The 22226-nt window shown below is 46.6% G+C and overlaps 1 protein-coding gene across 2 annotated transcripts in view; it reads left to right on the top strand.

The window, feature by feature from the left end:
* The first annotated feature begins 1220 nt into the window (after positions 1-1220).
* The window catches only part of RELN (reelin), a 278635-nt gene continuing 257629 nt past the window's right edge, over positions 1221-22226 (top strand). For both annotated transcript variants that reach the window (XM_038155700.1, XM_038155699.1), the window contains exon 1: positions 1221-1763. In XM_038155700.1, coding sequence (XP_038011628.1) covers positions 1535-1763 — 229 coding nt within the window. In that variant the 5' untranslated portion in view covers positions 1221-1534. The remainder of the gene's footprint in view (positions 1764-22226) is intronic.

Raw genomic sequence — 22226 nt, 5'->3', positions numbered from 1 at the left:
GAGGTGGGCCAGGGAAGCAGCCTGCATGGACGTAGGGCAGCTGTGTGGTGCCATCCATGTGGCTTGCACCTCCGTGGAGGGAACCTTTCCCTCTGGCACTGAAACCAATCCAGGAGGGAGCTCCTGCACCGTGCCAGTTTTGCACTTCAGTAATGCTGGCAGGTAGTTCTCCTTTCCAATTACATCATGTCACTACTGCTTACCCCGGCTGTCTCTGGCCGTTGGGCAGGATCCAGTAGCAGCATGGTGGATGCTTTAAACTCTTGTCGATTTGCTCCCATCTCCTGATGCCCTCTGTCAGTCCTGCTTTGTTAAAAATTTATGGTTTTATGAATTGTTCGACTTGCCAGTGTTTTATGTTCAGTTTCTCATTTCCCTTCTGGTCTCCACCAAGTTTGCCCCCCTTGCTGGGATAAAGGGCCTGGGCACGCAGTGTTGGGGAGTTAGAGCCTTCTCCCAGGGATCTGCACTCTCCAGGGACTCAAATGTCGGCCCCCTCCAGAGCTGCCCAACTCTCCTCTGGGATGCATGTGCATGTGTATCATTTTGAATTGGCAGTGGAGAAGGTTTAAGTAAAAATCTCACTTTTCCCCAACAGAGGGTTCAGGTACAGCAGAGGCAGGGCTGTGGCTGGGATGTGGACAGAGGCAGAAGGGCAGGGATTGGAGCGGAGGCAAAGGGACAGGGACTGGGACAGAAGACTAAGGGCAAAAAGATAGGGGATGGGGCAGGTGTACAGGGGCAGGGACAGAAGGACAAGGACATGGACAGGGCTAAAGGACAGAGCAGAAGGACAAAAGGATGGAAAAGGGAATAGGAGCAGAGACATTTGTGTTGAGGCTGAGAGGCAGGGACAAGAAAACAAGGATAGAGCAGGATCAGGGACTCAGGTGTCAGTGTGGGGAGTAAGGGCTGGGGCAGGGGCAGGGGCAGGCACAGAGACCGAGGCAGGGGCAGGGGCTGGGACCCGGGAGCCGAGCCAGGAGCAGAAGCCAGAAGCTGCCAGGAGCAGCCAGCAGAAGCTGGGTGGCGGACGGAAGGGCAGGGACAGGGCAGGGACAGGGCGGCAGACAAAGGGCGGGCAGCAGAGCCCAGCTCGCAGCCCCCGTGTCCGCGGCGGCAGCACCGCACACCGGCGCGCAGAGCGAGGAGCGGGAGGAGCGGGCGGCGGCGGAGGAGGAGGAGGAGGAGGAGGGGAGGGACCTTCCCCTCCCTCCCACCCCGGCACCGGGGGAAATAAATTATTCCCAGCCCTCGCGCTCCCAGCTCCGTGCCCCGCACCCCGGCAGCGGCAGGCGGGGACGGCGCAGCCTTCGTCGGGCGCGGAGGGGCCGCCCCTGCCCTCGCCGAGCTCCGCTCCGCGCCCCGCGCCCGCCTCCCCGGCACTCCCGCGGGCCGCGGCGGGGGGCAGCGCCCGCCCCGTCCGTCCCGTCCGTCCGTCCGTCCGTCCCGCCCCGTCCCGCGCGGCGCGGAGCGGAGCGGCGCGCCGGCCCCGCCGTGCCCTGGATGCCCCAGCGGCGCCGGCGGCAGCAGCATGGAGCGGCGGCGGGGCGTCCCCGGGGGCTGGCCCTGCCTGCTGGCCGCCCTGGGTGCCCTGCTGGCGGCGGGCCGGGCGGCTGCCCCCCGTGCCCGCTTCTCGCCCTTCTTCTTCCTCTGCACCCACCACGGCGAGCTCGAGGGCGACGGCGAGCAGGGCGAGGTGCTGATCGCCCTCCACATCGCGGGCAACCCCGCCGCCTACGTGCCTGGCCAGGAGTACCACGGTAGGTGGCGGCGCCCGCCGTGCTCGGCGCTGCTCGTCCCCGGGCGGCCCCGGAGCGTCCCGCGGGGAGGAAGGCGGTGGGGGAGAGCGGGCGCCCTGGACGGGGACCCAGGCGGTCGTGTGCCGTGCCCCAGGGCAGCCCCGGTGCGGGGCTCGGCGGAGCGCCCCTTCCTTCCGTGCGGGACCGTCCTCACCTGCCCCGGGCTCCGGGGCCGCCGCCCGCGCCCCGTCCCAGCGCTGCTTCGCCTCGGCGCGGCTCCCGCCGGGCGCAGCCCCGAGCAGAGGAAATTCCGAGTCCCCGCTCCTCAGCCGGCCCTGGGCCGGATCCAGAGCCTCGCAAGTTTCTGGCAGTCTGTCCCTTACCCACTTCAGCGGCTTTCGGAGCACCGAGCGCATCGCCCTCTCGCAGGGCGCTGCGCGGTGCCGCAGCTGGCGGCTGCCATCGGGTCACCGCAGTGTGTCACCGCGATGTGCCCGCTGCGGACGCGGCACTCGGCCAGCCTGTTGCTCCCTTGGAGGGGCCGGGGGCGACAGCAGGGGGTCACAGGTAGCTTTGGAGATGGAAGGTCGTGCCCAGAATTAATAAAAGCCCCCCTACTTTTCGTAAGCGCCCAGGCAGAGGAGAACGAGCAAGAAAGCGTAGACAAAGTAGTAGTGTCTCTGTTTGGGGACTGTCCTGGGAGAGGGGCACAGCCCAGGGCTGTGAGTGGGGCCTCGCAGGCAGGTACACTACTGTGGGAAGCTGCTTGCGGCTGCAGAGTGCCTCTGGAAACCAGCACTGTGCGGTGCAACAGCCACATCTCCACTTCTCTGTGTAGAAAACTTCCATGTGGGAAACATTTTTTAATTCATAACGGTGGGAGACTGCTTAAGGCTATATTTGCTAATCCTTCTTCTCTCTTTTGTGTCTGTTGGAGTTTGCAATGCTACAGAATAATAACAACTAATTCTGGAGTAGGCAATTGGAATTCAGAGAAAATGACAATAAAGGTTCATTTCAAACACCTTGCTCAAAAGCAGATGCTGTGTGATAGTCCCTGGCTAATGATGGAATTAAGCTTCTGACTTTGATGTGTTCCAGCTCAAAATTTAAGTTTCAGGTAAATTATCGAATAGTTGAGTTATGTGAAGATTCTAATTGAAATTGTTACTGTAAAGACATAAACCCCAAACACACCAAATACTCATTTTCACACAGTATAAGGCATCCTGACATTTTTGTCTATGTGTAAGCTTTAACAGTATAGTTTTACCAAATTCATAGGAAACTTTTGATTTTAAAATACTAGTGACCTTTCTGAAAACCCACATATGTAACTTATATGACTTCACCAGATAATTTTTTCCTTAGAACCCTTAGATCCTACAGCCCACAGTACACACTCAGGTTAGGTAAATTGCATTCAACCTGCTGAACCACAGATGTGCAGAGGGGAAAAAGAAGCTGGTATTTCCATTTTGCACTATTTTAAATACTAGATTTTTGAAATTGTATTTCAAGCACATAAATGACAGAATCACTCCTTTTCTCGCTGCTGCATTTTCCCCCCAAGCTTTCAGCCCGTGTTTGTTAAGCCTCTTTGCTGGTCCAGGGATAGAGGGCTGTGGCGGGCAGGGCTGTCCGGCTGTCCTGCATGGTGAGGAGCAGGGACACAGGTTGTTTCTCCGGGGATGCTCTTCTGCCGCTTGCCCTTTGAAAAGGGATTTTGAATTTTGAAGCACCAGCTTGCGGAGCAGCGCTCCAGCTGCGCGCCAGACCTTTCAGGTGGCCTAGGGTGGGTTTTCCGCTCTTGTTTTGCGTCTGACCGAGCAAAATGCGGCGTCTTTAAATCTACCTCTGCGCCCGCGGGATTTCTGCCTCGGTTTTGCGGAGCTGCTGCTGCTGCCCCGCTCGGGGAGCAGCTCCTGCGGCATCGCCCCGGAGCCGCTGCGAGCCCGGGCAGAGCCCGCCGCGGTGCGCTCCCGTCTGAGGCCGGCACGGCCGCCCCGGCACCACCCGCGCTGCCCCGGCGCCACCCGCGCTGCCCCGGCGCCACCCGCGCTGCCCCGGCACCATCCGGGCTGCCCCGGCACCACCCGGGCTGCCCCGGCACCATCCGCGCTGCCCCGGCACCACCAGCGCTGCCCCGGCACCACCCGGGCTGCCCCGGCGCCATCCGCGCTGCCCCGGCGCCACCAGCGCTGCCCCGGCACCACCCGCGCTGCCCCGGCACCACCCGGGCTGCCCCGGCACCACCAACGCTGCCCCGGCACCGCCCGCGCTGCCCCGGCACCATCCGGGCTGCCCCGGCACCACCAGCGCTGCCCCGGCACCACCCGGGCTGCCCCGGCACCACCAACGCTGCCCCGGCACCGCCCGCGCTGCCCCGGCACCACCCGGGCTGCCCCGGCACCACCCGGGCTGCCCCGGCACCATCCGCGCTGCCCCGGCACCAGCCGCGCTGCCAGGGGCAGCCTCTGCCCGGGGTGCAGCCCAGCCATCCCGGGGTGCCTTCTAAAGCCAGCCTGCTCAGCAAGTGTAAAGAAATCGGACGCGTTCAAAGCATGAACGCAGAAGGAAGTCCTCAAGCCGAACTTGAAAACTAACTTGTTTACGCAGTGCAAGGTGCAGGTACACCTCGGTGTGAGCCAGACTCCTAATTAATGTCAAACTTGCAACGGGGATTTCTTTTCAAATTCGTTCATTGATTAAAAACCTGTCCATGCCAAGCCATGTCAAGAAGCACTATTTGCTATACACAGTGCAGCAGACATATTCTTGAGCTAAGCACACTTAATCAGTCAGATATTTTGAAACGTGAGTATTTTAAAACATAACAATTATCAATGTTAAATATAGCACAAGAAAAATCAATCCCAGAGTATATCTGAAGAAATAATTTGAAGCAACATGGAATTTTACATAATGCAGTTTAATGATGCTGAAAAATGCCAATCTGTACTGGTTGAGAATTTGTAATTTAAAAATAAAACTTTAGAGGTGGTCTTGTGGGGATACAGAGCAGGGGTTTTGATATGCTGCACAGAAGCACAGGACAAAGGGAAATTTACATATGTACAATGAAATTTCACCTGCTCAGAGAGTATATTAAAATGCTCTGAATCTTTGCAAGTTTCAGTGAGGCCCTGCTTTAGTGCCCCTTCATTCTACAGGAACAGGTGCCAGCAGCATCCAAGAACATCGAGTTCAAAGAGGAGGGAATTGGATGAAACCATATGCCAAGGGCTGGATGAGAAAAAATTCTGATTAAAAAAATCAGCCACCGACTTTCTGCTAATTAGTTCAGACATTTCCTTGGGCACTCAGAGGGGGAGTCAAACCACTGTGCAGCCAGTGGAGCTGTGGCAGGGGCTCTCGGCCCTTTGCCCAACTGTCCCTTGTGCTGCCCAACACGACGGGAGAGGAGCAGCATGTGTTGCAGAAGACACTTGCCTGGGAAGCACGAGAGCTTCTGCAAGTGGCTTCTCTGGCACCCTGAATCTGGCATTTTATTTCCCTGTGCCTCTGAATTTCATAAGTAAAACAAAGGCAATAATATTCCCTATTTGCATAGTTGAATTAGATACATTAGGATTTTGCACTTCTCCCCAGATATTTAAAATTACTCCAGATTTGGCCCTATTCCTGCAAACAGTAAGTATTTAATCACTGATTGAATAGGACCAGACCCACACTGCATATAAATACGCTCTTTTATATAAGAGGACTGACTTGATACATCAGCAAACAATTTTATTACCTTTGGCAGACTTTTATTCCTTGAATTAGCTTATTTCAAATGTGATTAAGTCCTTGAGCTGGCAAAGCACTTATGGGCTTGCTCAGATGCTGACTGACAAAGTGTGCACTGGTTTAATGTAGGCACCTGCTCAGCTTCCTTTCAGCCAAGGGGTGTCTGCGTGTTTGGGGAGCAGCATCAGGGCTCGCCTGGCTTGCTTGCAGCTTTCCTGGTAGATAGGGATGATCCTCTTTTGGTTTTCTCCCAGGTTTTCCTCTGTAATATGCAGAGTAGAATATAATTTCTAAAAAAAAAAAAAAAATCAAGCCAAAACCAGTACAAATTGAAAATTTTTACACAACTCTATTTGGGTTTATTTGCAATCTGCAGTTGATTTTTTTTAATCCATGTCAATGTACCTTCAGTGCTCAGAGCATGTACCATGATTTACAGGCAGATAAGTACATTGGAACTGCATAAAGAAATAAGGATGAACTTGACTGAACATTGAGTCTTTACTGACCTTAATCTCAGAAAGCTCAAAATGAACAGTCAGATTTGTAGTGTTTAGAAAATACAAACGGATTATCTTTTCACTGTATTTGTTCTTATCCCTTAAGTTGTTTTTTTTTTTTTGCTGTCACTGCAAACAGTTCCTTTTTCCCAAGGTTTCAAATTTAGATTTATTAAGAAAAACTTTGCACTGTTTTCCCATGATTGATGCTAAAACTCATCATTCTGCCCTTAAAATAGTTTTCTTTAATGGGACTTGAGTTTCTATTTCACTCTCCATTGTTCCCTTTTTTTCAAGAACGGACTAACCTTCAGTCCCCAAATGTTATCAGTTTCCATCTATGACTGCTACTATTCTTAGATATACTGTATATTGTCTAGAATGGTTGTTGTGATAGGTTGTAAAAAATTAGTTTTCAACTATTTTAAGTGGTATTTGTACACTCTTTCAGCACTGATAAAAAGTTGTTTAAAGTCTGTCCAATTCCACCTTTGTTACTAACCCCTATATTTTCGAAATACAGATTGTGACTTAGTACCTATTTTCATTAGAATTACTTACATTTCTGATGGGCATTTTTGTTGTAAATTCTTGTTGTTCAGATCATTATTGAATAAACATGTTTGAGTTTGAAGTGAAGGAAGGGAAGAAAAAATAACTGGAATTTAGGTAGTGATGCTGCTTGAGGTATAATCAGGATTGTAACTGAGTGGCAGAAACTCAGGCATGGATACTTTCTGTACCAGTTATGCTGAAGTGTAGGAAGCTTTTAGTGAGTCAGTAGAAGTGAATAATGCACAGGAAGTGATGTTAGTGCCGTGGTAACAGAAGAGCAAATTTGCTTCTCTGTTTTCCAGCATCAGCTCAAGAACCAGGTCAGCTTCTTCAGTCTTTTGCAGGCTATTCCCTCAAAACCTTTCATCTCACCCACTTACACCCTTCTCTGATCTCTGGAAGAATGGAGACTTCCATCAGTTTCTGTTTAAAATTAAAGTGTGGAAAAATTTTTGCTCATGGGAGTCCAGTTAGCTCCAGGGATTATTTTAGAACTCTTCTCTTAAGGGACCCTTACATTGAAAACCTGACTCTGGCAATAGGTAGCAATGGAGAGGGAGTTATTAGGAATGGAGAAGACCCTTGATCTTCAAGTCTCTCCTTTCCTCTGAGGTCCCTAGCAATATCTTGAAGCCGAATAAGGGTTTCATAGCACACAAAAATTTCACCTTGGGTCAGAATTTACTAAAAATGCCTTCATCCAGCAGAGCCTCCAGAGCGCACCCTGACTCTGCTCTGCTGTATTTAGGATTTTCTTGCACAAAGGGAGCTTTGCGAAACGAAGGCTGATTGATGAGTACTGTGGCCTGTTTGAATCTCTCAGATCTGAGCCTTACTTAGGGTGTTATTGAGGCAGTATGAGATTCTAGGTCTTGATGTTGACCGGTGCATTGTCTATATTTCTGAAGCTCTCATCTGGCCCCAAAGCTCATGTGGTACGTGTTTGCAAATTTTAAAGAGTTGTGCTTTTAGGATCTCGTGACCAAAAACGGTTGAAGGGTGCCAGCTTTAAAAGAAAAAGGTAGGCAAGTTCACAACTGACAGCCTCTTACAGACTGTGTTTCGCTAGGGAAGATGTTACATTTCGACAGTTTCGGCTGTCATCACTAATTTGTGGGCATCCTAAGCACCAGCAGATGGCCCAGCCAAAGATGTAGTCAGGCGCAGGATTGATGAAAGGAGGTAGAAGGTCCACAAAGGCCTAAATGAGCCTTTCTTGCAAATTTGCAGAAGAGATGTAATCTCCAGCTAAATCCTTTCTCCCCTCATCAGGGGGCTGCTCCCCCCTGCAAAGGAGACTTGATTGCCCCAAATAACAGAAATCAAAGCCAGCATGGCGTGCTGGCCTGACCCACATTTGTGAGGTGACATCTGACTGTGGGACAGACACGGCATTGTTGGTATCGTGGGTCCGTGGAGGGCAGGCTGGGCTGGGCTGGGCTGGGGACATGAAAAAATGATCTCTGCCTCAGTGAATTCACTGCCCAAGGCCTGGGGCTGCTGGGGGGGGGCTGGCATGTGTGTGCATGAACCTTATGGCATGTCACCCAGCACTGGAGTCAAGGAATAAAAGAAATCTGTAAATGGTTAAAGGGTGCAAAAATATTGTTTCAGTGAGAGTGTTGCACATATTTGCTGATTTCTGTGTCCAGAGATATTTTCTAATATGCATAATTTATCTGTGGAATTCATTGCCAAAATCTGTCCATGTAAACTGCTTTTAAGTAGAAATTTCTAGTATGTATTTTTCTTATAAAAATAATATTTGTAATTGTATATAAATAGGTATGTATATATGTATATATATAATAGGTGGGTATGTATATATAGTGTGTATATATATATAGTGTGTATATATATATATATATATACACACATATATATAACAAGAGATAAACCTTCAAGGCCAAAGGTGACCAGTAAACGATTCGTAAGTCGGTTACTTTGGCATGGTGGTGTGTAGGACATGTCTCTGTTTCCCACATTGATTATTCCACCTAACATTTGTTAGTTCATTAGGTAGGACAGGGCGAGACTGTCAGGCTGGCGTCATGTCTCATTTTCCTTGTTATTGCCTTGATCTAGATTTTGGAGACCACTTCTTTTGAAATTCTATAGCTTTTTATGATGGTGCAATACTACAGTATTTGCATATTGACTGGTTGAAGTATGATTTTTCAGTCTGATAATAGCTGTGGTGATGCAGCTGGGATGGATTCAGATGCAACCTTTATTTGCATTGTGTGTCTCATGCCCTACAGCTGTGGTTTAGATTTGTCATGAGTGTTTGCTGCATGGAGAGGGAAGGAAATGGCACTGTCTTACCTCTGAGAATAAGCAACCTTTCATACCAGCTCTTGTTATGAGAATTTCAATAGTCTCTGATGAAAGGTTCAGTCTTTCTACCATGCTTCCTTTCTTTGTCTTAACATTTCCTGCCTTTTCATTGGGCATGAAAGGTGCACAGAGTGCAATGTGTGTCTGGAATGTTTGTGTAATTCCCACCTTTTTGTCCCCCACCAGCTGGGACTCACCCCTGGGATAAACATAGGACAAGCCCTGTAAGTGCAATCTTTGACATCTGCCAAAGCACACTAGCAGATTGCATGGGGAAAGACCTTCCTGGGTTGTTGAGACGATGCCTTCTTGTTAGGCTGGTAGTCTTCTTCCATTCCTCCTTCCTTTAGGTCAGTTCTGGAAACTGAGAGCCATAGCATGTGTCACACAATTCCTGCTGGGCTCTGCCAATGGACAGTGGCATCAAGGAGACAGAGATCTGTCAGGTCCGTACCCATGGGACCTTCTCCAGGTCTCTTCAGTGCTCAGACATGTCCCCATTTTACTCTTTTTCCTTAACGAAAGAGAAGGGTCAAGGAAGTGGGTTTTTGGAAGACTTTGTTTTGTTTTAATGTGTCTTTCACTAAACCTTTGCCTTAAATAAGACCATGCTGCAGGTGTGCATATCCCGCATGGAGAGGGAGTACTGGGGTTTGTGGGGGCATTAGGGTTTGTACCTGTTTATTCTAGTCCAGGATCAGGCATCACTCTGTCCTTCTGCAGCTGGAGAGGTCCTGGTTGGGGCTGGAGATGGCACCCAGTGTCCAGGCACAGAGCCACAGGCTCCTTGCCATTGTCTCCTGCAACCATCTGGAGTGGCTGCTGCCTCCGTGGCATCAGTGTTTCCTGGGCAGCTGCGTTCAGCTTAGCTTCAGGCTGAGGCACCTGTGGGCTTGGTCTTTGTGTCACCAACCTCAGCATCATCTGCGTCACTCCGGGCTCCCTGCGCTGTGGTTGTTGGCTCTTCATCCTTGACCTGCTGCTGTCAGTGTGGCTTTCTGTTTGGGGCGGCTGTGTGGTTTTTGCTGGTAGAGATTTCCCCAAGGCTCCTCTCTGTCCACCCGAGGGGGATCCTTGAAGCTGATCTTCCTTGGTCTTCCCAGGGAATCAGGACATCACTGGCTGCTACCTTTTAGTTTTTCCTCATGAGCTATTGTAAGCAATGTCTTTTATGTGAACATCTCAGTCAAGAAAGCAGGATGTGTCCTGGGGGACTGGACATGAGTGACTTGTGAAAGTTGCTGGGGAGCAGGAAGGGAGTTCAGGCACTTTCCCAAAGGCTTTTATACCAAAGTGAAGATTGTTTGTTACAGTCTTTATAACATCCCTCTTGCCATATTTTTCCATCCTGGGAACAAAACAGAAGTGCCTGTTCCCTGCTCCTCTCTAGCACTTTGATATCAGTGTTGGCTGTGAGTGTTTCACAAGCATCTCCTTGGGAAGGGAAATCAATGGCACTTTTCCAGACTGTGTCTATTGAAGTTCAACCTGCAGGAGCCCTGAGTGACAGCAGACAAGGAATCCATCTCCCTTTAGGTGCAAGCTTTACCTTACACTACCCTGTCTTATGTCCTGCCCCTCCTCACTTGCTTTCAAACTTCTACATTGACCTTCCCAAAATTTTGTGTGCTGCAGGTTTCTCTCTGTACTGTGCAAGTGCTTCAGTGCATGCCCAAGTTCTGTCCCAGTTCCCTGTGTTCTGGAGTGACAAACATCCCAGTGTATGTCCAGCTCTGCAGCGGGACCAGCACTCCCCACAGAGCCTCTGAGGGGATGCCTTGCTCTGCTGCCAGGAGGGAGGTGGTGTGCCTGCCTGGGACAGCCTTTCCCCAGCTCCTTGCTGAGGGGCTGGGTGCCAGCAGGGGACATTAGATGGATGGTGGCCCTGCATGCCTTCGCCCCCATCACCTCCTCTCCTCCTCCTTTCTGCCTACTCAGAGGGAGCAGCTCCAAGGCACAGTGCAGAGTATTTGACTGAGATGCCCAGAATAAAATTTTGTTTAGTTTTGCTAGATGGGAGGCATTATTAATAAGCTCAGCCTTCTGGGTGTTGGGGTTGACTGGGTGTTGGACACATTTGTGAAGCCAGGTGTAGAGCTATTGCTGTGTCTCTCCTGGAGCAGAAGCCTTGGGGCGTGCAGCCATGCAGGGTGCTTGCTGGTTTCTCTCCTTGCTTTTGCAAGATGCAGCAGAGGCGGAACTGGAGTGTCCTTGGTCTTCTGCAGCAGGGTGAGCATTTTAATCGTCAGAGATGGGGCTGAAGGTCTCTGTGTGTTTCCCAGAATGGCTTCTACTCACACGTATGGATTTGTGACTGCTTGTTTCCCACAGAAGACAGGGCTGTGCTCATTGGCCTGAGGGAGCTGAGCTGTAAACCAGACTGAGGTGAAATACTAAGAGTTCTTGTACCACGCTTAGCAAAATTTTGATTGCTTCAGATTAGACAGTTATTTATTCCTCCTCATGTCCACTTGACTGTAAATAAACAGGTATGGCCCAAGAGAGCTGGGACTAGAGAAGATTCTGCCTGCCAGCTCAAGCTCCAGCTGTGTCTGTGTCTCCTACTGTCCACTTCACCATTCCTTGCTGCCATGGATGGCTGAATGCTGGCGCCTGTCCCATGTCCCCTTCCAGAGCCTGGCTGCAATGTGGCTGTACACTCAGTGGTCCAGCTGGTGAAAAGCACACAGAATAAGGGACCTCACTGTTTCCCTCCTTCCATCTCTCCAGTGTAATTTTTGAGAGTGCAGTTAGATAATCAAAAGTTGGCAAAGAAAAAAACTCTGTACAGGGAAATCCATCAAGCAAGCTCCCTTTCATGCACAGGCATGGATCCAGAAGCAAATGCTGCTTTCCCCTCCTCATCCTGCTGCATCCCATCTGCAGGCAGCTCTTGCCCCATCTTGGATTTGAAGGGATTTTCATATTGGTTGTCCACAAGTGGCATATGGAAATTGCTCCTTGGGAATGTATGGGGGAGTAGTGAAAGTTGACTCTCTGTCTGTGTGCACATGATAGCGAAGAGGAGAGAAGGAAATGGGAAAAGAGAAAGCACACAGCACTCTCTGCCCAGAAGACTTGAAATCAGGGAATATGTTTTTCTCTATGGCTGAGAGGTAGTTTGTGGTCATATCATTCCACAATTCTGGTAGAATATTCATAAATGAGATAGCGAGGATGCAGAAAATCAGCTTTCCTGGGCAGGAGGCCTGTGTTCTTGCAGAGGAATACTTCATGGAAGAGCTCTGTCTGCCCGTGTGGATCCTGCATGGGGGAGCTCTTCCTGCGCTAGAAATGTAAGTGATGGGAGGGTGATCAGCCTTTTTAACATCTGAAAACAGCAGTGTGACCCTCTGTGGCCTCTCTTCACATCAGGCCCTGGGATGTGAGAAGTCATTCATCACATCACGGGGCTTGGCAAGGTCTCTGCCGTTTGCCTTCCACTGTTCCCACTGCTCTCCAGGACAATACAATGCATAGGAAAGAACAAGAAATATAGATAATATTTATCTTTCTGGCTAAACAAGCTGTGGTTTCTAGCACAAAATAACCTTCCAGTGTTCCTATCTCACAGGGGAAATGCATCACTAGAAAAAAACAACACTCCTTCCAGAATTAGACACATTCATCTGGACATTGGATGAAATGATTATTATAGCAAGAACTGCAGAGAGAAACAAAACAGCCAAACTGGCCAAGCAAAGATCCTGGTTTAACAAAATGTCCAGCCTTGCAGTGCAGCAGTTTGCCAGGTGTCAAAATCAAAGAATCAGTATTTAAAAGTGCTTAAAAACTAGTTCCTAGATGTTTGGAAAAAAATAATCCCTGGCTGAATTTCAGTGTTAAACATTTTTGTTTAACAGTTACAGCAATTCTTCTGACTCTAGCCCAAAACAAGTGTAGTCTTCAGAACCTCATTCAGATTACTACAAAGATCCAAAATCTCTGGCAAATATTTTTATGCTTTCCAAGTATTATAGTTCATTTGTTGATGGTTGATACCCTGTCAGATAGTTTTTCAAGTTGATACTATTTTTGCATGAGGAATTCCAAGCACAAACACAGGCTGGGTGGAGAATGGATTGGGAGCAGTCCTGAGGAGAAGGACTTGGGGGTGCTGGTGGATGAGAAGCTGGATGTGAGCTGGCCATATGTGTTCACAGCCCAGAAAGCCAAACATGTCCTGGGCTGCATCCAAAGCAGCGTGGTCAGCAGGGGGAGGGAAGGGATTCTGCCCCTCTGCTCCACCCTCACAAGATCCTGCCTGGAGTTCTGCATCCAGATCTGGGGTTCACAACATAAGAAAGACTTGAACCTGTTGCGGTGAGTCCAGAGAAAGTCCATGGAGATGATCAGGGGGTTGGAGCCCCTCTGCTGGTTCTGAGAAATTGGGGCTGTTCAGCCCAGGGAAGATAAGGCTCTGAGGAGACCTTAGAGCCGCTTTCCCGTATCCAAAGGTGGCCAACGAGAGAGCTGGAGAGGGATTTTTACAAGGGCGTGTGGGGCCAGAGAAGGTGGAATGGCTTCAAACTGAAAGAGGGCAGGTTTAGATTAGATATTAAGAAGTAATTCTTTGCTGTGAGGGAGGTAAAACACTGGAACAGCTTGTCCATGGAAGTTGTGGATGGCCCATCCCTGGGAGCATTCAAGGCTGTGTTGGAGGGGGCTTTGAGCAGTCTGGTCTAGTGCAAGGTGTCCCTGGCAGGGGGATTGAAACCAGATGATATATAAGGTCCCTTCCTAGCAAAACTATTCTATGATTCTCTGAATTTATTTAGTTGGAATTTCCATGTTCATAATGAATTAATTTGTTGTCTGGTTTTGTCAAAGACAAAAGCTGATAATGTACTTGAATAGAATTTGGTAAAAGTTTTAATGGAAAATGGGGAGAAGTGAAATATTTGAAATATATTACTGTTATTTTCAAATCATAGTTCTTATTTTTTGTTTTGGAAAAACATCTTAATTGTGAAACTGACTGAAAAAAAAAAGAAGTTACATGCATAATCAGAAGATGGAATGAGACTTTTCTGCTTGAACAAAAGTCCTTATCTAATTTTTCTGGGTTCATTGAAGATTTTCATATTGACCTAACTGATATTTTAATTTATTTTTTTGTGCCAGATCCCACAGTACTTCTTTTATGGTGGCCCAAGCTGATCTCTTTTCCTTTCTTTTTCTTTTCATTTTGGTCACTGAACCAAAAATCAAACAGTTCTACTTCTGACAAGTTGACCATTTAATTTCCGGCCACTGCACAGATCTGATTCAGACCACTCTCCTTGGGTTTGTTCCCAAAATAAATTGCAGAATCATAATTCACTCGTTAAGGTAGAGAAGGGCAGTTGGTAACAATACTAACATTTCCAAGGTAACAAACTCATGTTTTCTATAATGATGCCTGTGGTTGCTGTGTGGCTACTAATGTGTAAGTTGACCACACTTTCCTTTACATTTAGTCATTTTTAAGTTTTTTTTCAGCAGAAATCTTTTCTGTGTTGCAGTGTTTGGTAAAAAAGGCTTAGAGGAGATCTCTCACTTGCCTTCTTCTGCAGCAATGTAATATCTTACAGTTAAAGGGTACTTCTGCTTCTGATCTGGAAAACCTGTTGCAGGGCATCTATAGAATTCTGGTTCATTGAACTAGATGAAGAGACATTTATGTCTTTAAAAAGATCTCTTTTCTTCACAGAATAATATTTACAGGTTGTCCACCTCAAACAGAAATGAACTGCTGAGAGCAGATGTAGAAAATGCGTTTGAGAGATGCAGGTTTGTTTCCTTCAGGGAAGTGATCCCTGTGTTTTTTATTGCCCTGCTTTTCCTTCAACATGTAGTTAATGCAGTTGTGAAGTACAAAGGAGTTTCAGCAGAGCTGTGATGTTTGCAGAATTTGCCTCAACCAGCAGAGATGAAAAGGTGTGGGTTTGGCTGGAGCTGGCAGCGCCGGTCCCTCCCCAGCCTCAGGCAGCCTGGATTACTCTGTGGACCTTTCCACTCAAAGAGATGTAAGTTTTGTTTCCTCAAGTGGTAGCAGATGTTAGGGAGCCTTTATGCTACTCATCACTGACAGAACACCAATGCTGTGGCATCTGGCTGTTTTCTTTGTACAAATGGTGTTTTTAAACTCTAAACTGTCTTTGAGATGTGGTGGTGGTGCATTACATGCTGACTACTCTTCTGGGATGTTGCCCAAAACCCCAATGAACAACTCCCCCCCCAGGTGCCTTTTACCCAATTAGTGAGATTACAGTAGAGAGCAAATCCTCCTTCTAATTGCAATATTTTCCATTTGAGAAAGCACATTGTAAAATTAATAACGTTACAATATTTCTTTCAATTGCATTTCACTAACTGCTAAGAAACACCAGTGAGTGACTCGCACTGTAACTACTGACCTTTCATTCCAGATTTACAAAGCCCGCACTTTTTGCAGTTACCAAGTATTTTCTACATACAAACAGTCAGAAACAGGGACCCTTTTTGTTCTAATTGATGTGTTTTATCTAGAGCATGTAGATTTTTTATGATGTGCAGAAGTCATAAAGATGAACCTCAAATCTTCAGAATGGTCAAATTGTTGACAAACCAAAATTGCTTGTTCTGTCTTGGAGTGTGCCAGCTTTTAGCACTTCAGGGAGGTGAGGACTGTCATCACCATGTAAGAGGATCAGTGCCAGCAAAGCCCACAGCTCCTTGATGCACCGCGAAATCTTTGGACAGGGGGACAAAATTTAACCCTGCTCTCTTCTTGTAATTTTTTCTAAATTACACTTTGTGGAGAACATCTGGATGGCAGTTTCCATCCCCCTTGGGGCAGTGCTGCACTGGGGCAAGCCTGACTGGGGCATCCCTGCCGGGTGCTGGCAGGTGGAGCAGAAGAGAGGACCACATGTGAGGGAGCAGTCAGATTTTCACTTTACCCAATTTTCCCCCTCTTCTCTCCTTTTGCACAATGCTGGGCTCATTGCTCAGAGATTTAGCATCCACAGCTTCCATGTAGTGACTTCCCCCCACACTTCTGGGCAGATGTGTCGGTGGGAAAAACATTCCCTGGTCAAATGATCTGGAAGAGGTTCCAGCTGCATGCCAGTTCAGTTCTCGTCCCTTCTGCTGAATTTAACACGTGTTTTTTATGGTTAGCAGGCAGAGTGGTTGTAATTTGTTTGAATTAGAGGGGAATCATCCTCTTTGTGCTTTTTTTACATCAAGAACACTATGCTCTGGTATAAAGAGAGATTGATGCCTTTGTAATTAGCTAGGCCAGAATTTAATGGACCTTTTAATTCTGGGTTTTACTTATGAGTATCTTATATAAGTATTTACCTTTAAGACAAATTGGGAATGAATGATAATAACACATCGCATTTTCTCCATTATTTTTGATTAATTTGGAAATTTTTAGGTATAATTAAAGGATAATAATACATTTCTTTTAATTATACACGTAAGAGCATGTTCCATGATATTCTTTGTTAATGCCTGTCTATTTAACTCTTTCTTGAGTTTTTCTATTGCAGGCAATCAGGCTGCTGCTAGGATGAATAGTTACATCTTGGGTGGCTAAACATTTAATGTGCTCTTCAGAATCAGAGGAGGTGCCACAAGGAAATATACGTGAGAGACCTTAACACGTATTTCGGGGAGCTGGGTCTATAGCAGCTATTTATTGTGTTTAATGTATGCGTCATGGCAGGTTAATGCAATGCCTGTCATGTGCCAAAAGATAGCTCTACTGTCTGGTGTTTTATAATCCCCCTGTAATATCTCCCAGAAAGACCACGTTTCAGTGGCTTAGATCTGGCTCACGTTTTGTATTGGTGGGGGCACTTTTTAAGTGGTACAAAGCTGGTAGTATATTGGGCAGGAATTAGGAATTAATAGGAAATCTTCCAGTTCTACTGAAAGAACAGAAAAAGAAAAAAAACAAAACAACGAATCCCCCCTCCCAAAAAAAACCCCAACAACAACAACAAAAAAATCAACAAACAAACAAACAAACAAACCCAAAAAAACCCCCAATGTGTCCTGGGATATGTTTAAATATGAGCTTCCTTAAATTTGTACCTAGGGCCTCAGGCTCATTTTCACTTTCCAAGAATACAAAACTTTGTAAGGATGCAAAGATAGTTGAAGTTTTTGTGACCTATTAACTGCAGGAATACCTTTTGTTGAATTTGTAGCCTGTGTTACTTAAAAAGCTACAAACTGGAACATTTCCCTGTGAGAAATGGAAGAAGAAAGAAATGTTTCTCAAACTTAAAGTAGGATTTTTACATATTAACTATAAATATATTGCAACTGAATGCTTTTAAATTAAATAAAGCCTCTTGCTGTCGCTGCAGAAATGAATTGGGCAAAGGGATTTGTCCAGGGTATTTCAGTCAGATGAATGGAGCGATATGTCCATCACCACTAACATGATGGTTATTCCTTCTAAATATAAACTGATAATATTATATATTAAAGGCTTGATTATACCGTTAAGAAGATTAGTACATTTAAACAGAAAATAAAGGCTTATGTGCCCTAAATGTGAAACTAAAAGGAGAGGGTTTTATATATGGCAGTATCACAACATTCAGTACTTTTGAACAGGGTGTTTTCCCCTTGGAAATACCTGTAAGGAATAATCACTGCATGCTGCCTTTGGGAATAGGTGGGATGCCTTAAGTCTAATCTCTTTCAAAGTGATAATTTAAATATATGCAGGTATTAATCTTGGCCTGTTTGGGGGTATTTATTGGAGTAAGCATAATGAAAGCATGTGATCATATCCACAAGGTCAGTTTTCTGTCTCATCTGTTTTCTGTAAGTGTTTGGGATATCTTTTAATTGCAGAAACTGTGGCAAAGCTATAAAAATATGTGTCAGAAGGGAAAAGGATTGATGATGCCTCTGTGATATCTCTCTGAATCAGATCTATGAATTTAAAATATTTAACACATATTAAAGATTTCAGTGTCTTTTAATATTGTGCTTGACTTACACGGCACTGTCTCTCAGGACATTGTGTCTGAATCTTCTGATGGTATTGAATTTATGACATTGAGTTTAAGACTTTTGTGCTCATGTCATGAAGCTTGTTAGGTGGTGTTTAACATGTCTTCTTTTAAATTTTTTTTTAATTCTTTTTCTTTGTAATATAGTAGTTCTTCTTGGTGAAAGATTTATAGTGATGGTGGGGGAAGACTTGCAGTTATCTCCTGATAGATAGCACTCCTTGATTTCCTTTTATACTTCTCTCAAATTAGATATTCTGCACCTTAATCACAACATCATCTTAGTTACTTTATCTTTGAAGAGTAAAAGCACTGCAACTATAAATTAACTTAGAAATATCATCAGATCTTCTGCCTCGGGGCTTGTCTTTGTTTCTGACTCAAGCATTGCTCCATGGTCAAGTCCTGTCCAGAGACAAAAGCTGCTTGATTGACCCCAGTGGGGGCTGCAGTTTGAATGGGCTGCTCTGTCTGGAGGCAGGGCTGGAGCTGCTGTTCACCACAGCCCTGTTTCCCTGGGACTGGGCACAGCCTGTGGCTGTACCAGGGCTGCCAGGAAACGTGCAGGCACCCAAGGTGCTGTGTGGGTCAAAGTTAAATGCTTGCACTTCAGAGGCCAAATCATGGAGTTATGGACTGCCAGGTATGTTGACCTCTAGGTCTGTGGCCTTTCCCCCTGTTTGTTGCTCAGGTCCCCATGTGGAGCAGTGCCAGCCCCCCTGAGCCCCTCTGGCTGCTGGCAGCCTGTCCCCTGCCCAGCACTGGCAGAGTTTGCTCTGGAAGGGGATGTCAGGTCTGGCCTGGGCTGAGATCCTTGGAATTTTCTGCCCTACTTCCCCATGAGCTGGCTAGTGCCAAGGGGAAGGGCTGCCTGGCCCCTCCTGTCCTTTGGGACAAGCTGGGAATACAGCTTTGCCTGTCATTTTTGAGGCTGGGAGCTGAGCACAGAACCTGGCCCTTCCTGGGGCTGTATATGCTTTGTGTACTGCCCGTTGGAACTCTCCAAATCCATATTCTCTGAAATACTGAAATCCTCTCAACTTCAATAGCTTTTACATCCCTGCAAGAGCTGCCATCCTTTAAACACCTAAACCTCCCTTTACTCCCAGAGGTTGTTAGTACCATTGCATAGTAATGTCCCCAATAACAAAATGTCCCTGCATGTTTTTTGCCTCTGTTCCTTTGGTGCTGTTATCGTTGGCTTAACGAGATATTGTAGACCAATATGCTAAATAAATATTCTTTACACTGTTGTGGTGTGGTTGCCTTTTCTGCATGCTTATACTTGCAAATCAATATATTTATCCCTGAAGAAAATTTATGGGCACTCTCTTGGGGTACTGTCAGTATACTCTCCGTCCTTCTCCCTTTGGAATGTGTTGGTTAATGTTGGTTAATCAAATGTAACAGGGATACAGGTCTCAAAGATGTGAAAGATATCAAAGCTTGATGACAATTGGTAGCAGAGCAAAAGGACCCAGGGTCATGTTGTCACTAAAACTGAAGGCAGTCAGGTGAGCTCTGCTATTTATTAGCCCTAGGAGAACACAGAGAGAGAGGGTGGCCCTGCAGATGCCCCAGGCACAGAAATTCTTTAGTAAGACTCTGCTGTACCCTACAGACACTGGGGATTGCTGCCATGAGGGACTGATCCCCACTGAGAACAGTTTTCATTTTGCTGCTGAACAAAAACCACTCTCCAGCCCCAGGGTGCTGGGCCCCAGGCATGGCTGTCCTGGGGCTTGCTTCATGGCCAGCATGGCCTGGGGAGCGTGTGGCCCTGTCCTGGGAGAGCAGAGGGTGGCAGTGATGGGCACAGAGGCCTCTGCACTGGGTGGAGGTCCCCAGGGTAACAGGGGTGTCCTGGCACCAGGCAGCCTCAGCTCCCACGGTGGCAGCAAAGCCCGTGGGAGCAGCAGTGGGGTTTGGGTTTTCAGTCATCCGTAGAAGATAATTTGTTGTCCTGGACACATAACCAGTTCTTCTGGTGAACTTCAGAGGTCAGTGGCTTTTAAGCCAAAGGTTGACCTAGTCCCTGAATTTTTTTCATCTCCTGATAAGATGGAGCTTTCTGTAAAGGGAAACTGCAAAGAAAAAGCATAGGGATCCCTGTGGGAATAAATTCCCAGAATCAGCAGGATGAAGGCAATAATACAAACCCTTTGAAGAGCTGTAGGGCTGCACTGCAGTGGTGTGAGCTGGGTGGAAGGTGGCTGAGGGCACTTGTTTGTCCCCTTGCCTGAAGCTAGCCTTGGGGCAAAGCCCTTGTCAGGCACCAGCCCTGGCAGAGACCACTCCAGGGCCAGGTACAGCGAGACATGGGAGAACCTCAGCCATAAACAGGCTTCTTTGTTACCTTCAATGAGATTTTTATTGTTATTAGGAAAGCTCTTCCCATGAGATCTTAACTTTTGTGCTGTGCTGTATGCAAGTGTGTTTAAATAGTAGATGATTTATTTCTCTATTTTCACTTGTCCTCCATGGAAATGACAAGGATTTTAATGTAGTACAGAAAATCCTCTGAGATCTTCAAATTAGAAGAGCTCTAATGGAATAGAATCCTTTTTTTAAAGCGTAAAATAATGTGTTTGTGATTATAATTGATGATATCCTCATGAATCCCATGAGTTAAATAAAGTGAATCAGGTAAACAAAGTATTTTGTCTTGCTCAAATGCATGGTTGCAAAAACAAGAATAAAACACATCTGTAACATAATTAATTTGAATTTGTTTCATCAAAAAGAAACATTTTTATGAAATGGCAATGTTTTAATTTTGTGCATCATCATGGGATCACTCCAAATTAAATTAAATTAAATTAAATTTAGTTGAATTTAATTTCTGTATGATATTTGCATTTGGGTCATGTTCTGTGGAAATGAAATCATTATTCCATTGGGGGAAATGTTACCAAAATGGTGCTGGTGAGTGGAGAATTTGGCCTTGAATTCATTCTAATGCAATCGTAACAGAATATTTTTAGATAAAAGCAGTGATGCCAGAGAAACATGCCAGCTCAGGTAATATTTAATACTTGAAGTCCAATGCTGATCAAGACACCACTTTCCAATTTCCCTTCCTGCAATCTGCCTGCCCTCTGCCAAGCACTGGTGTGTGATTAATTGACTGACACGAAGTCTGTTATTTACATTGCAGATATATTGTAAGTAGACTCCAGGTGAAGCTCACAGCATGCTGCATATTTACTGCCATATGTTCAGGAGGTTGTGAACAGAAAAAAGTAAGTCTAAAGCCAGAGGAGGTATTAGAGGACACAATAGAAAAGCTAATTATAAAAGCCTTCAAAAGCAGTCCCTGCTTCACTGTTCGATGCCCCAATATGTAATTACAGAGAACTAGGAAATAAGGAAAGATAATAAAAGGAAGATAAAAAAAGGAAGATATAAAAACCAGGGCATGCTAGTTTGCAAGAGAAGAGGAAAACAGAGCTCCCCATGCATTTCTCCTTTAGCTGTGGGAAATGAGGGAGGGCTGTGAAAGGAAGATGGAGGGGGCAGGTGTCCTGGATGGCATAGGCAGGTGTGAGCTCAGGGGGAATGGGCAAACTTTGTCAGTGCTGCTTTTGGGTGTAAACTGTTGTTTCACCCTCCTGAGGGGGCTTTGCACCAGGTGGGATGGCCAGAAAGGGAGTGCTGGAGCTGGCTGCTGTGTCATCCCCATTGGCAAGCAGAAATTTGTTCCCTTTAAGCAAGGACAGCATGGGAGGAAATCACCCCACAGGATGCTGCCCTTGTTTTAAAGCCCATTATGGGCTGCCTGTGCAAGTAGAAAATCTTACTCTGCATCTGTTACTGTGTGCCCTACTAATGTATGTATTTTCCTTTTATATTTATATTTCCTTTCCTATTTATATCACTCCTGTGTTAGGCTTCCACTATGAGGGTCACAGTGTGTCTCCTATTGTTTCACAGAGTGGCTGGTAAGGGTAGTTTAGTGAGGATTAAAAATTTTGATAAAATAGAAGAAAAACACGTGTCTGAATCCTAGCTTTAAATCTCCATGTACAGTAGCAGATCAGTATTTCTTAGGAAAACAAAGGTCCTGCCCTGAATTTCTATGAGCTACACATGTAGTGGGGAGCTGGGGGTCAGGACACCCTCGGGCACATGAAGCAGCTTCTGGCTGGCTGATGTAGGAAGGTGCAGGCAACGTGGGAGGCTGGAAATGACGGCTCTAATTTTGCTCTGGGGCTTGAAGGAGAATGTCTTCACTCATGCCTCGAAGGGCCTCCCCAACACACAGCTCAATTATTTGGATGGTAAGCTGATTAGAGGATTTGAAACCAATCATCCAAAAATGGGTGATGCCAGCCTCC

This window comes from Motacilla alba, chromosome 1A (assembly GCF_015832195.1).
Source record: "Motacilla alba alba isolate MOTALB_02 chromosome 1A, Motacilla_alba_V1.0_pri, whole genome shotgun sequence".
NCBI classification, from domain to species: Eukaryota; Metazoa; Chordata; class Aves; order Passeriformes; family Motacillidae; genus Motacilla; species Motacilla alba.
This window is presented reverse-complemented; position numbering and strand designations above follow the sequence as displayed.